This window comes from Topomyia yanbarensis, chromosome 2 (assembly GCF_030247195.1).
Source record: "Topomyia yanbarensis strain Yona2022 chromosome 2, ASM3024719v1, whole genome shotgun sequence".
NCBI lineage: Eukaryota > Metazoa > Arthropoda > Insecta > Diptera > Culicidae > Topomyia > Topomyia yanbarensis.
In genome coordinates, this window is record NC_080671.1 from 4729969 (window position 1) to 4746580 (window position 16612).

At 36.1% G+C, this 16612-nt stretch overlaps 1 protein-coding gene across 2 annotated transcripts in view; it reads right to left on the reverse strand.

The window, feature by feature from the left end:
- The window catches only part of LOC131682420 (apoptosis-resistant E3 ubiquitin protein ligase 1), a 246792-nt gene extending 230859 nt beyond the window's left edge, over window positions 1-15933 (reverse strand). For both annotated transcript variants that reach the window (XM_058963869.1, XM_058963868.1), the window contains exon 1: window positions 15455-15933. In XM_058963869.1, coding sequence (XP_058819852.1) covers window positions 15455-15731 — 277 coding nt within the window. In that variant the 5' untranslated portion in view covers window positions 15732-15933. The remainder of the gene's footprint in view (window positions 1-15454) is intronic.
- Between the last annotated feature and the right edge of the window lie 679 nt (window positions 15934-16612).

The following is a 16612-nucleotide window of genomic DNA, read 5'->3' on the forward strand; positions in this document are numbered from 1 at the left end:
ATTCAAGTTAGAAGAGTGAGCGCTGTGCTTCCACAAAGAGATCTTTGTCCGTGTCCTTATAGTTGACCAATGTGGTACCGGATTGTCAGGTGGTCATAACGCATGTAGTCTTCGTAAACTCTCCAACCCATGTTTACCACCCAGTAAGCATTTTCATAAATATTTTGGTTATGCAGTAACACTAATACATTTACAGCACGTTTAAAAACATTCGAAATCCTGAATAGAAATGCTTAGTTAACTCAACATTCCCTTATGCAATAACTATTAAAACAATTATTTCTTCTTTTGAAAGACTAGTGAGTGGTGGTGACCGTAACTGCCCATAAAAGCATAAGAGTCGCATATGGATTTTTGACGAAAATGAGTTATTTGTTGGATTGTATTCTGTATCACCACTGAATCACAGTGCACAAATAAGATTACCAGGCTTGTTTAGAAAATATCGAAAAAAAATACCAAAACATGGTTATTGCATTCATAAGGCTTAATGAAAATGAAAATCTTGAACAGCGTTTTTCTCGGCTTGCTGTTATTCAATATGGGACTCTTATGCTCTAATGGGCAATTTGGGTACATGTACCATTAGTATTCCATTGAAATTAGATTCGATACGTACGTATTTTCTCCAGATAGATCACTTTCAAAATAAAACTGTTTTGGTTTGATCCTGGAGGAGACGCACGGTACTTCGTAGATTACAAAATACCACAGTTCTCCATTGAATGGTTGTGCTGAACAGCTTCATTCTCACTTTTGCTCACGATTGTTTGATAATTAAAATTTGATGGAAAATGTTAAGATTTGCTCACTTTTTTGTTCAGCAATTATTTTTCAATCGGATTTATAGCCATTCATTGATGAAAATGCTTTTCATATTTCATTGTTTTATCCTACAATCTCTGCCTGTAAATTTTACTCCCCAAGGTATAAAATTTGTACACAAGAGACAATCAAATACCGTTTCCAATCCAATGATTGGATAACCATTGTATCACAAGCAGAAAAGTGATAAGCATAACCTACTATCACACGACGTGACTGTCAGGTGTGTTATCAAATGTTTTATATTCCACTAAAAAAAGCCACCAGTACCAATACATTAACAGGAATGTTTCGCTTTTGTCCAACCTCTTCCGATTGACTACAGGTATCGCCCGCATGTTATTGTTCATTGCCCAGATTTGTTTTTATTTGACGATTCTGCGGTGGCTACAACGCCTGGGTTACGCCATCGGAGATATCTCAAATCCCTGTCCAATGGCAGTTATTAGGTTTTACCTAGGGCTTTACGGCAAATAAAGCGAACAAAATACTAATTTCAATTTGGCAGAAAATTATCTGTGGGGGGAAATCTCACTCTGATATGAAGCATAACATCAACCAGAAACAGCATGCGTCGTTTCATCTCATTTGCTCGCTGCCAGTATCGATGTTATGCGTATGCGTCCTACTGCGAACTTCCTTTTCAAAGAACACTCACTTTTCATTTTTTGGTTGTTTTTTTTTAAGACTATTTATCCAACTTCTTACACGAGTTAAGGCTACTTTGATGTGTCATTGAACCAACTTCACTACATTTCCAACTAGTTGTGGGTGTGCGTTTCGGTTGTCTACCAGGACGGCGTCGACGTTTTTCGAGAATCACGTTATCACAGTTCTCACTTATGTTTATTTATTTTTTTCAATTTCTAGATAAAAGGCAAAAACACCAAATCGCACAGGTAAACACTAGAATCACTCTTTGTTCTTCTCCTTCAGCCCTTTGACCGACTAACCACACTAACAGCGTTCCAGTGACAAAGGAGGACACGGCAGGACGCGACCGACCGAGCGACTCTCACCGAGCTGCGACTGCAGCAGCATCCGCAGGGTCTGCGGCGGAAATGTCTCTAAACACATTCGTTTGTGGTGTGCGGGAAAGTGGCGTGCTGTTGTGACACGACTGCTGCGGTTGTGTGTGTGTGTGGAATTTTCTTTTCACGCGTTTCGAAACAACCCGCACGAAAGAAGAAAATTTCTCAATGAAACGCACGCTGATGTATTGGCGAGTGTAGTGAAAATTTCAACGTCAAACGGAAAACAGACGGGGTGGACGATTTGTAAACCGAGGAAACACACGGGCACTCGCTTTTCACCAGCACTGGAACAATTTTCAAAGTAACTCTTCTAATCGTGGGCTTACGATCATGGCTTGGGGATCTAACAGCCTACATCGGGGAGTAGGGGGGATACGAAATAGAAGAAAATAGTTGCGGTTTTCCCGGATGATCCGTAACCGACGAGTGACAGGCAACGACTAACCGCGAGCGATGCAAGTTTTCCACTTTTCAATGCTGTGCTACTGGATGGAGATCGAGGTAGATTGTAACCATGGCAGATTGAGTTTTATGCTATACAGCGACGGAGAGTGTTTGTAAGAGAGAAAACCAGAGCGAAGAAAAACCAGCGTGCGCTGGTCGCTCTCTGTGTACGTTCTGAACATTTTCCAAAACCATCATCCACGCCATCGTCCGTCGGTTTTTCCTGGCAAGTGACAAGCAGCAGGACCAGCGTGTGTTTGTTGATCGAAGTATGCCGCGCTCTGATAATGAGTGTTTTTTCTTTCTTTTGCAGGAGACATGACCCAGTTGTTTGGAGCGATGTTGTTCTCATCGTGTGTTTCTCTCGCGATTTCGGTCTCGGGTGTATGCATACATATGGCATTTTGGTTACAGCGGTACGTTTTGTGAGATGAAATACGTTCTGCACGTGTAGGATTGAAGTAGGCTTTGGCCGAAACAAGACGTGATTTGTGCATCTGTGTATCGCGTTATTGCACAAAAAGAAGAAATAATTACACCATTCAGTGCTGGAATTGAAATTGAAAATAATAAATAAAGTTTGAGAAAAGAAGGCCTAATGCAACGGTCTAGCCATCAGTAGAAACATCCAATAACCACTGAAATATAAGTACAGGAAGAAACAGAGTTGGTTAAATCATTTTAAGTTATCATTTTTTTTTTCCAAAAGTATACTCACAAAAAGATTTAAATAGCGGAATACGGTACAAAATTAACTTTGCAATTTTCATGCAGAAAGTGTTCTTATTAATATAGAGAAAATAAACCAGGTTATTTTTATTTTTAGCCATGTAAAATATGGATGCTTGTACAATTTAGCAATGATTCAACCAAGAAAAAGCATAGAAATAGAAATAGAACTTAGAACAGAAAAAGTAAAAGCGCACTAATAAAAATAGGGAAAGAAGAAAAATGGAAAACGAAAATGTAATAAGCATAAAAAGAGAAAAAGAATACCAAAAAAGAAAAAAAGGAAGTAGATTAAATAAATAGATAAACAATAGAAGGGAAGGGCACTTAGACAAAAAAGGTGTACATAAAAAGTATAATGAAATAAAAACAAATGTGAAAACAAAGGAAAGGCGAGAGGTAGAACATAAATAGGATAGTAAAATAGAAAAAATTGAAATAAATTAAAATTAGACAAAAGGTTAATAATAATAAGACGGAAAAACGTGTACAAAGAAGATTGGAAGAAGAAAAACGACAAAGAACTAGACAAGAAGATAGGCAAAAAATAAACGATAAAATCAGTGTATGAAAAAAGTAAAATCAGTGTATGAAAAAAGTGAATGGGAAACAGGAAAACAAGTAACAAGTAGTAAAAAAAGAGCGAAAAATATTTTTTTGTAAAAAAATCTCAATGGAAGGCGAGCGAGAGAAAAGAGGAACACAAGACTTAACCTTCCGGCAGTTGCGCTAGTGAACGCTGAAAATCTAGCGGAATCATCTTAGAGCAGCTGCGGCTGCTCGTTCATTTGCGCGACTTCCGCAGGGTTAATGTAATGTAAAGGCAAAACAGCAAACAAAGGAAGCCGATAGGAAAAAGTGTAAAGTAGTTAAATGGAAAAATGGAAAAATTAGACAAGTTAAAAAAATTAAAAGCGGAATAAAAATAAATTGAGAAAATCCAAAAATAGAACAAGATAAATACTAGACAAAAAAGCAGGGACGTCTTTATAGAAAAGAAAAAAAAATGGAAAAAGGAAAACACATACAAGAAGCGATAGTGGAAGGAAACAAGAACGAAAAAAAGTCGGAAGAGAAACAAAGCGAAACACAAAGAGTGAAAAAAATGAATAAAAAGTAATAGAAAGTAAGGCATAAATAAAAAACAAAGAGTTAAAAGAAAGATAAAAAAGAAACTAAGGACGGTAAAAAGAAAAAAGAAAATAAACTAAAAAACAGTTTGCGAAGACCAAAGGAAAAAAGAAAGAAAATAAGAGCCCAGTTTTCCTCTTATATAGGAGAACAGAAAAAAAGGATTAAAAAGAAGGTTGAGTTAAAAGGAAATGAAACAAAAGGAAAAAGAAAGGAAAATATACGATATAGATAAATCGGAAAGTGAAATGGGAAAAACGAAAGAAAAGAACGAAAGTTAAAGAAAATAGAAGACTTTTCTGGAAGGCTGATGAAAAAAGGAACAATAATTCTATTCTATTCTATTCTATTCTATTCTAACCCTTACACAGCCAGTATTGAAAAGCATCCTGGAAAACACTGCAGAAAGTCTGTGGTGTTTTTCTTGTCAATATTAATATTTGAAGCATATTTTCACATGACGCAAATATTGAAATGGCCAGGCCTACCGTGCAGAGTTGGGTTTGAAGATGTTTCAAAATTAGACGGCAATTAAAATATTCATTTAATGAATAATTTAATTAACGAATTCTTTTGAATCTTAAAGGAGGAAGAAACGAGGACAACCGTACCGACCGTTTCAGTTTGAAGGGGATATAATAAATCGTTGGGAGTGACTTGGCTAAGAAGGTTAATGTCACTCTTTTGGGATGGGTGATGAAAAAAGGAACAATAAGAGAAAAAAGAAGGAGAGCACACAATGAAAAGGATAACAAAGAAATTAAAAAAGGAAGAAAGGATGTAGAAAGAGGTTAAAAGATGTAATGGAAAAAGAAAGCGAAAGCAGAAAAGGAACGATGAAAACTTAAAAAAAATCATTTTTGAGTTGCTTCAACGTTTCGCGTTCCATTCTTCAGCTCATGACAACCGCCGTAACCACCATGTAGACATCCAAAAAAGTAAACATTACTTAAGAGCGCATAAAATGACTGCAAACGGTTGTCGTCTCGTTAGAGCAGCGGTTCGAATTCTGAGTGCTGAAAAGCGGAACGAGAAACGTAAAAACAACTTAAAAGTAGGTTTTGTGCCCTTATTCGGAAACAGTTTTTTCCAAATTTCTTAGGGAAAACTCAGAAAAAAAACAAAAATCAGCACTGTGTAAAAATGTTGAAGGAAGCAGTGCGAAGCAAAACAAACAACACAACAAATTTAATTAAACATAACAAGAGAACAAAAAAAAAATCCTAAGAAAATATAAACAGTTAAAACATAGAAAATAAGAAAAGGAAGAATGTAGAATAGAACAAGAGACATAAGTTGGAGAGGACATAGCATATTTGGTAGATCGATTGCCTTGTTCGCAACTCACCAGCCCAGTACATATGGTTCGAGAATTTTCTAGCCCGAAAAAAGAGGCGAATGGCTATAAGTTTAAACCCACTATAATCGAAATAAAAAAGAGACATTAGTGAAGAAAATGACAAAAGTTTACAAAAAGGAAAAAGGTAGGAATTGAAAAACGAAGTAATCAAAGGAAAGAAGTAGGACAAAAATTAAAAATGGTGGACAGAAAAGGTACACAAAATATAAAATAAAAAGTAATAAAAGACTAGCTAAAGGGAAAAAGTGGCAAAAGTGGAAAAAAATGAAGAAAACAACCATCGAAAGTTAGAAGATGAGTAAAGAAATAAAACAATAAGGAGGAAATGCAAAATAGATCATGAAAAAAAAATAATGGAAATAAGGAAATGAAAAAAAGAATTGAAAGGAGAAAAGAAAATATTAAAAAGGATAAATTGAAAATAAACAATAAAAATTTAATCATAAAACATTGAAAGGAAACAGCAAAACAAGAATTATGGAACACAGAATAAAGAAAAATGTAGTAATAAAAAGTGAAGAAATGCGCAAAGGAAAAACAAATACAACAAAAAGCTCTGAAAAAATATAAGAAAAAAAAGCAAGTAAAAGGGAAAATAAAGAATAATAATGTAAAATTTAAAATCAGAATAAACAACAAGGTGCATCTCCTGCATCTTCAAGATTGTCTATTTTTTGTAATGAAAATAATTAAATTTATTACCATTCTTCCTATCTATTCGTAATAAACTTGGCTGCTTCTCTTTCTAGTAGGTTAAATAATAATGAAAGAACGCGAGCGAAATTGCAAGTACATACATTCGCCATTCGAAGTAAGTCATCCGGTTCACATAACGCTTACTTTAGGCCACTCAAAATTATTTCATATTTTAGTTCAATCGATAGTATTTTAGAATTAGCCTCAGTTTGTTTACTACTCTTAATTAATATTTTCGAGCTGGTTGGGTGACTTTCCTTTCGCTAGGTTGTCTTCTGCAAAACTGATATTAAAATTAAATATGGAGTGTTGCGACGCCATACAGCTGGTATTTTACAAGCAAATAGTATTCATCACTGTTGGTGGTCCGGACTGTGCATTACTACTGATCGTCAAGGTTCCAAGAATCGATTGCTGTGTCCGTTAGGAAGTAGAACTACTGCTGAACGATGGTCGAGTCAGTTCGATTGCTGTGAACTACCAATTTAAATTAATCAGATCAGTCTCGCATACTCAAAATAGTTACCTCCCCTTTGCATTCTTGTCTGACCAAAGTCCCATTGTTTGTGTACGATATTTCGTTTTCGACAACCAACCGTGGAACGGCCGCCGAATCTTTCATAGTGGTCCACAAAACGCATTGTTTCACCGTGGACAGCCAACCGGCGAATGCGTCCATGCAAAGCATTTTATCAGAAATCATCATTGCAAATTTTGGTACTGATAAAAGTAACTTGAAACTTATGGTATCGACCGCTGCTGACTGTTTGAGTAGAATTTCTCTGGAATCAACTTTATGGTGGTCGGCTATCTTCGTCCGCGCCCCTTATCATCTAAATTTCATATGGTGATGCGTCAACAGTGATACTAACTTTGAAAATGAACCACCTTGGGTATATTTACAAGCTTTTTCTATTGACAGTAAAAGTAGTCTTCTTTTTATTAATTTCGCAATGGCATATTTTTGGTCGAAAATAATTTTAAATGTTCGTTGAATTGTTTGCTTTGCCACCAATCGAGCTGGATTTTTTTTACTTGAACAAACTAAGTTCCTTATTTATATAGCAAACTAGTGAACTAATCTATAGGGCATATGATGTAGGTGAGGAATACGCATGGTTTTGTCTAAGTGAATGCTGGTAGAGATACAAAACAATACATAGTTGTCGTTTCATTGTTTATAATAATAACGAAATAAAATACCGGCTGTACTTGTTTGTTAGTAAATATTGATTACGCACTGAGACGTTGTCCGGTGAAAATTGATATAAACATAGCTTAACGCATTTTTGACAGCCAATGGAACCAAAGAACCAAACAATTTGGCTTCAAGAGAAATGTATGTATATGGCAGCCATACCACCGAGGTGCACTATAAACGCTCAGGCCGGTTCATTCTGGATGCAGCCAAACTAACCAGAAAACTAAACGTATATTGTACCGTATATTTGTGTTGAACTGACACATGAGTCAACGTCTCTGCGGGCACACGGATTATGGACACTGGCAGCTCAAACATACTTGTACTATATACTTGTTTCGTTCGAAGTTTGATCTGTATTAGTCAAGCACGATACGGTACGACTCGGCCTTTAGATGCTTGTTGTTAAACGATAATATTGGACTACAAATAAAAGAAAAGTGTTGTTTTCGACATGATACAACATGATGATACAACAACAAAGCAAATGAATTCGAACATAACAAAATCATGTCGCATGGAATCAATTCTGTCGAATGTGGGTCTACCTTACGGCGTCGTTTCAGATCTTTACTTCAAAATCATACCGGAGTAGCAGATACCTGGTCCTGGTATTATTATAAAATGTATTGTAGATAGCTGCCATGCGGAACTTTAACTATGATCTATGAACAATGCAAACATGTAGTCATCCGGACACTCGAAGAAACTTTACGACTCATTCCCGTGATTCCGGATTTCTTTTCACCGAACGAAATTTTTAGTGAAGATTCCTATCACGCGGCACATCAAAATATACCAACTTGGTTTTCTACGAACAAAACTATTACTTGTAAAGTCATCCGGGCACATAAGTACACTTTATAATCGATACCAGTTATTCCGAAATCCGGTTTTGTTAATCATTTCTGTCCTGAGTAAGTGATCCTCGAATTTTTCGCAAAAACACCGATTTTCATGAGGTATATTTTATTGTATAGGAATTATGGTGAATAGCTTTTGGTATAAATATTTCGTTAAAACTCCCTTTTTTCATTGAGATATTAACCCTTAAACTTTATTGTATAATAAAATTGTAAATTTTATATCTCAAAAACTACTGAAGATAATTGAATGCAATTTTTGTACACTTATAGAATGATATTAAAACTATCTCACAAAAATATATCTTGTATAATTGAGTAAATAACGGTACTATGCATCTATTTAAAAATTTCAATTGCATTTTTTCTTGTGTTCTTCTCGCTAAAAAATTCAAGAAGTATGTCAAATTACGCAGCAATGTTTCACCTTCAATAATCTGTATTGATAATTTTTCATTTTTGTTCCTATCGAAAGTTATGGATGATTTTGTAATGGTGTGTTCCTTCAACGCATGGCCCACTTTGATGCAGCCCGCGAACACTTACATATTGGCAACGCCGCACGTCGCCACGTCCTAATGTGCATCGCTTTGGAAAAGCGTATATCATGTCCAAAATTGCCATCTCTGATATTAGAGTAAAAAGACAAGCTTTTCTTTACGGATTATTGAGGGTAAATGTTTTTCGAGTGATTTGCATACTTTTTAGCGTTATTATATTTTTCGTGAGTTATTGAGCAGTGGACATGTTTGAACCTGCATGGACACGATTTTTTGCAAAGTGACATATTTCACCACTTTTTTGTTAGTTGGTTCTGTCTGAGTGGTAGCACGGTATGTTTGCTCGCATTGTTGTTTATAATGTCGTTTTCGATTGAGAACCTAGACACTAACCCGGGTCAGTTGCTTCAAACAAACGTTTTTAATGGAACTGAGTTGGGTTCTCGCAAAACAGCGGTGGTGTAAGCGAACCCGAAATATTTTTCAGGTTGGAACCCAACTCGGTTTTCAGTTCAGTGACCATTACATAACTCAAAAATTGCCCAAAATTGACTCTGCCTCCCCCCATGTAACAAATTGTCACAAATTTCTTCACTCCCCCCTCTCCTATTACGTAACAAATTCCTAGAATTTTTTTTCTTCTTCGGTGAAAACATGTTACGTAACGATCTAGCTCCCCCTATGTCACAACTGTACCCCCTCCCCCTAAAAGCGTTACGTAATTAATGAATGGTCCCTCAGTGGCGCATAACCTAGGTTCGAAACTGGCATCAGACAAACGCTTCGACAGCAGTTAGGTCTGAAACTGAGTTAGTTTCTGCCTCAAGCAAAAACGACATAAGTAAGATCATTCAGTTAACAAAAACATGTGAAGTAAAATGCTGTTGTCATAAGTTGTTCCACTTTCCTGTATAATGTTGTAGACAAATAATGAATTTGAATAAAACATAGACGTACTTTGACTTACAAAAGTGTCTTTGAAGATAGCAATAACATAAACTCATTACATAAGTTATGTTTCGGTTATTTGCGATACAGTTTAATTGTGAGTAACGATAAATTATAATAAGAAAGTATTTATTAAACTACTATGATTTTTGTTGTGCACTTCGGTCAAAAAATATAAAATAATCTCAAAATATCCGGAAAACATTCATCTTCGTTAATCCTGATAGAAAAGTTTGTTCTTTTGTAGCAATCGAGAGATGTAGTTTCTGTTAGTCATGCGATGCACACTTCCAACGCGATGCGCATTAGAACGTCGCGACGTGCGGCGTTGCCAATATGTAAGTGTTCGCGGGCTGCATCAAAGTGGGCCATGCGTTGAAGGAACACACCGTTACAAAATCATCCATAACTGTCGATAGGAACAAAAATGAAAAATTATCAATACAAATTATTGAAGGTGAAACATTGCTGCGTAATTTGACATACTTCTTGAAAATTTTTAGCGTGAAGAACACAAGAAAAAATGCAATTGAATTTTTTAAATAGATGAAAAGTACCGTTATTTACTCAATTATACAATAGGTATATTTTTGTGAGATAGTGTTAATATCATTCCATAAGTGTACAAAAATTCATTCAATTATCTTCAGTAGTTTTTGAGATATAAAATTTACAATTTTATCATGCAATGAAGTTTAAGGGTTAATATCTCAAAGAAAAAAAGGAGTTTTAACAAAATATTTATACCAGAAGCAATTCACCATAATCCCTATACAATAAAATATACCTCATGAAAATCGGTGTTTTTGCGAAAAATTCGAGGATCACTTGACATGGCTTTACTCTCCTGCGGCATATCAAATAACCTATAGGGTAAATGTACTATAATTCGCCCCCCCCTAAAACATTTGTTTGCGGAAAAAACTTTAAATTTTACCAATTTTGAATTGCTCTAACTAATTTTATGTTATCATTCTCATCACGTATCATATAATATCCAATAATTCTGAAAAAAAGTAATTTAAATCATCAAATTAATGAAAAAATAACAATATTCTAAATCAAGATATGTTTTAATTTTCGTCCCCCTAAATTTAATCATCGCACCCCTCTTGCTCTATTGTTTCGCCCCCGTGCGCCCACGCACAATTTCACGACTTCTATCATGCTACAATATCACAGAATTGGTAATAGAGAAAAGATTGGACAAATCTAGATTATTTTTTGCAAAAACTAACTATTTAACAAATAATACGTTAACTTACAAGCTCTTGTATTTATAGTCTTGTTATCTTATCTCTTAGAGAAAAACGCGCTTTTGCGGAAATGGTTATAACTTCGACAATTAGGGTGGATGTACCATTAGTCGCATACTTAAGGAAAACTTTTGCCAAAAATCGTTGAATAGACCTATGGGCAATTTTAGTAAATTAAACGATTTAAATCCCTATTTCATAGGAAAAATATAAAGATTGTTAAATAACCAATTTATGTATTCAAAACTGCTTTAACCACTATAGGAACACATGTACTAATAGTGGTGCAATCGCTAATTTCGGGTCCTATTGTTGCAAATCCCATTGATTTCTTACGGGACTTGCAACTATAGGTACACTATATCAACTATAGGTGCAAGGGAGCTCACAATTCAAAGAATATCATTTTTTTTCAATAGTTATTTGAGCAAATGTCAAGGATAACAGTTTTATTGTCGTATAATTTTAGTGCGATGAATCGATAAAAAATATTTGTTGATGGTTGGTACCTTAGTTAGGCGTATAACACACTTCAATTTTTTCCCTTTTGTCCTCAATATATATATATATATATATATATATATATATATATATATATATATATATATATATATATATATATATATATATATATATATATATATATATATATATATATATATATATATATATATATATATATATATATATATATATATATATATATATATATATATATATATATATATATATATATATCACGGTGTTCCTAAAACCGTTATTAACTAAAAAAATGACCATAAATTTGGCATACGGCATTCGAAAGATACAGTATCCAAGCATCTTCTCAGTGAATTTCAAAATGATCCATCGAGGGATTCGAGAGATATGGCGATTTGAAGTTTTATGACACGTTTCATAAGGCTACCAGCAAACACCTACGGGTTTGGTCCAATCTCTATGAACAAAAAAATATTTGTCTACTTATTTAGTACATGGCATTCGAAAGATATAGTAATCAAGTATATCCCTTGCAAGTTTGAAAATATTTCATTGACGGAATCGAAAGTTATAACGGTTTGGATGTGGTATGCGGTCATAGATGGGTTTTCTACCAGACTTCAAGCGTGAATCCATGTTTGTTCATTGACTTTTCAGATCACTTATACGTGTCGCGATTTTTAAAGGATTATTTGCGATTTAATTACATAAATATAATGTACAAATGGTGTTATTTATATGGAAGTGCCCGGAGAAAAAGGCTATCTTTCAAAATTAACAAACTCACATCAGTTTCTCTAAGATGGCTGGGCCGATTTTCAAAAAACTTAGTCTTAGTAAAATTTCGCACGTATCGGTTATTTAGTTCCGGAAATATAGAATGAATCGTCTGGTCACATAAGAAATTCCCAAATAAGCCGGAGCTAAAATTTTTATTTCAAAAGGAGGATGTAATTTCATAAAAAGAATTCATATTTTTAATGCCAAATGTCTTCAAAATGCATGAAACGTCGAGATTTTATGTTATCCCAAAAACATTATTTTTAGAGATTGATCGACTTTTTGGGACTGCTACCTTCGCACATTTTTGCCTTCCTCATATAGAAATGTTATGCAATCGGTCGGAATTTCGGTTTTTAACCGATGCCAACAGAATCGAGTCCATTCTATTCAGTTAATCGAGATCGCAAAATGTATGTGTGCGTCAAATAGTGTCCCTAAATTTTCTCAGAGATGGCAGAACCGATTTGCGCAAATTTAATTTCAAATGAACGGTATAACACTCCAGGTACTAAATCATAGAGGTGGATTAAAGCAGGTTTTTGTTTGCAACTAGTAATTTCTGATACGTTGATATAATGATCGCGCTGATTGCATATTACCGTTTGTGGGTAGGTTTGTATTATCGCGGAAGCCACGAGTGTATTTATCACGTAAGCGTTTGAATGTCGCGTGAGCGAGCGTGTATGTGACTTCATCTGTATGAAATCAATTGTATTACCGTGTGATCGATCGTAAATTCTTTGTAGATTTATAATGTTTCTGCAAGCCGTGATTTTAATGTTTTATTTTGAGTGTTCGGTTCAAATTCTAGAAGAGAGTGCGTTCTCCCAGATTACTCGGTTACCCGTCTATGGCGCCCTGAAGCTTGATGGCTAGTGTGTATGAGTTTTTCTTATTTTTTGAGAATGGTCTAGTGAGTTACCTGAAACTTGTTGTCTAGTGTAAATGGGCGTTATTTTATGAGGTTGGTCTAACTGAAAGCATGGACCTAGGATGATGGACATGGACGGTCTAGTTATGTACGGTATGCAAACTAGGCTCGATGGCGGATCCAAAACATGTTGTCTCGAATCATATACATTTGGAATAACATGAGATGTTATTTCGAGCTGTTCTCAACCCATATTCGACAGTTCCCACAACGCCACTCACGTTACGTCTTGGTAGGGCCAAACTGGTTTCGAGGGGGGTTAATTGTGGTTGTCTGACTTATTTTTGATGGTCACATCGTCAGCATTTCTGGTTAAAAGCGGCAGACAGCCCTAATTGATTATTATACGAATTGAATAGAAAAAATTGTGTCTCAGGGGGAAGGGGAAACAAATGTTGGCCAATTTTTGCGTTACGCAATTTCTGAATGGTCACCTATTATCTCTCTCGAATAAAGCGCAATAATTCATCTCTCAAATTGTTAACCGAGTTGAGCTTCCTTGGCGGTGTATTCGAAGCACACGCTGGTTCTGTACGGGTAAATAGACCCAGCACAGCACAGGCTTACATAAGCCGATTCGAATATTATCTTTTCATTCGAATCGAATCTGTTTCCAGCTGCCACGGCCGGCCACCTGTTTCACATTTGGAACAGTAAACAAACAAAACTGCGGCCAACCGAGGCTAACCTGATGGAGGTGAATCATGCTCGTTGGAGTGAAGAAAGTAACTGTTTTCAGTTGTGTATTCACGCAAACTTGTTGAAAACGTCGAGGGCGATATGGGGAGAAGGCAAACGCCGATCGGGTTGAAAATATCAGGTGCAAATTTGTTCAAGACCTGTTTGCTGTCATTATTAACACATTCATCGGTTGTGTACTCGAATAAAAAACTACGTTCGCTACTGGCAGCAGTGCAGAGTAACCAAACAACCTTCCGTGACCCGATGGGAAGTGTAACTAGCTAGCGATTTGTACGATACTAACCGTTTACTCCGCCTCAACCACCGCTATTTACCCACTTGTACCAATAGCGGAAAGAGTGTCTTCCAACAACAGCACTCTCCTGCTAGTCACGCGAAATCGATTGCAATCGAAGGAAGCTCCTTTTCTTTTGCTGTCACGTCGCTGTAAAACGGTTGGATCACCGTCCTCCACTGCTTCGGTCGGTCGGAAGCGGAGGTCAGGTAGGCACTTCTCTTTTATGAACCCTATTTTATAGGCTATTGAAAGTAGTGGGTGTTTTGCGTGATTTTCCGTTTTCATCAATTGTGAAAACTTGGTGCAACAGCAAACCTTGTCGTGCCATCCGGTTGTTGCTATTTTTCGGATCGAAGTGTGTTGAAGCGAATAAATCTTTGATATGTAAACAAATACAGGCCGGGAATGGTGTTCGGTAGCGGAGCATGCGCGATATCTGGGTCACAAGAGGACTACCTGGTGGAAGTATTGAAACCATCTTTAATTTGTGAAAGTGGACCGGAAATTTTTCGATTGCATGTCAGCGTGCTGAGGGGAATAATAGTAATTTATTTAAGAATTGTTAATTAAGGAAATGCACCACTTCACACCATTTCAACTATAATCGTCTTACTTTTCTCATTTGTCATTAGATAATGAAAAGTAAGAGTAGTTTAAACAAAACGTTGTCTAATTAAGTCTCCAACAATCTCTACCCCATCACGTGTGTTCATATCTACCTATTCAGTGGAGACGCTCGGTGGCTCATTGATTCTCTTAGTCCAGGTGAATTTTAACGAAGATTATGATAAACCGTAAAAGAGTAGAGAAGTAAAATACATAGATCGACAACAAACATATATTGAATGGCGGTTAAACTCCTTGATATTCAGGTATGATTAAAAAGTAATGCTATATCCAACATATAATTTTTGTTACGTGGGTTTTAGCATAAAATTGGTTTGAGATCCGAAGAGCATAAAATTTACTAAGAAGATCAACAAAATTTGGATATTACTACATTTATGTTCTATAACGCAAACATTTGATTTTGGTTATACATTTTTAAGATGAAAGTTTCAAGTTGTGAAAATACGAGCAAGTCATTCGATAGCTGCCACGCACCCCTTGGCGGCTGCATCGGGAATATGAAATGATCACCCAAATCAAATGATTTTAGCTATCCACTGATGATAACAACCATCATAGCAGGCTACGATTTACCAACCTCCAGTCCATCTCCAAGTTACGGAATGCGGCTTTTTATCTGTCAATAATTTTCAAGCAAAATGCCTACGGCACAAGCAAAACTTACCTCTTTCCCGAAAGAGCTTTCCATACTTTCCTAATTGGTTCTGTTCCAGCCACTCATCCACCAGACCGGACGGGGAGGAAGCAAAAGACGAAGACGTTCGTCCACCTTTCCTCCCGCGAGGAAAAGTTCCCCCGTTGGAACCGTACAGGATCTCGTAATCCGGTGAACTTTCCGGGAACCATTCACTCCACACGCACAGCACCAGTTTGGCCAGGGATATGGTAAATGTCAAACTAAGCACCACGGCCAGCAGAATTTTGACACAGCGAATTATCATGACTATTTAGCGCGAAAATCGGCGACACACTTTACGGGTATTAGCAGTCGGCAGATTTAAAGAGCATTTTTATGCAATCAACGATAAGAAACTTTTCAATTACCAGGCCATGGCCATTTTGCACTGACACTCACTCGATGAAAAACTGACGATGGGTTTGTTCCTGGTGGGACGTTCGGTTGTTTAGCGATGGAAGCAACTCTCAGCATGGCTCACTTTGATTGTTTGTAGGAGTATTGGGTGTCAATAGAAAACCCACACACGACGAGCGGGAGAATAAGTGCGGGCGGAGAATGAGAGAGAGAGAGAGCGAGTGAACAGGTTCGATGTCAACAAAAAGCACGTGCTTTGCGGAGAGAAAATGCCGCACAGTGAGGTGTTTGTGGTCTAAAAATGGCCAAACGAATTGAAGATATTTTTGCATGCATTGAAAGAATCGGTAATTAATGGTTACAAGGATAATAAGTTCTGTGAAGTATTTTTCTTGTGGAAATTTTGTACACGTTATTATACTAAAATCGTAGGATCTTGTATTTTCAATTCAAAATGCAGTATCTTTTATTTGAAGGTATGGTCATCGTCCATTAAAATGCAAAAATAAATATCGTTCTAAAACCAACCGCTTAAGTATATGTATATGAAACATTGGTAAATTCTATTCGTTTATAACGATGAATTCAAAGGTCAGCAGCGATAAATAATTGTTTTTCCCTTTAATTCAAGAAGTGATAGCCCAACAAACAATTATGCTGAATAATGGCTTGTCCAGTTCTTGAACAGCTTGTTCCCTCTTAATAAAGGCTTGTTCAGCTTTCGTTGTTTGTTGGGAGGTAATACGGATTTTTGAATATATAACTGAAAATAACTTCGCTTTTTCTTTA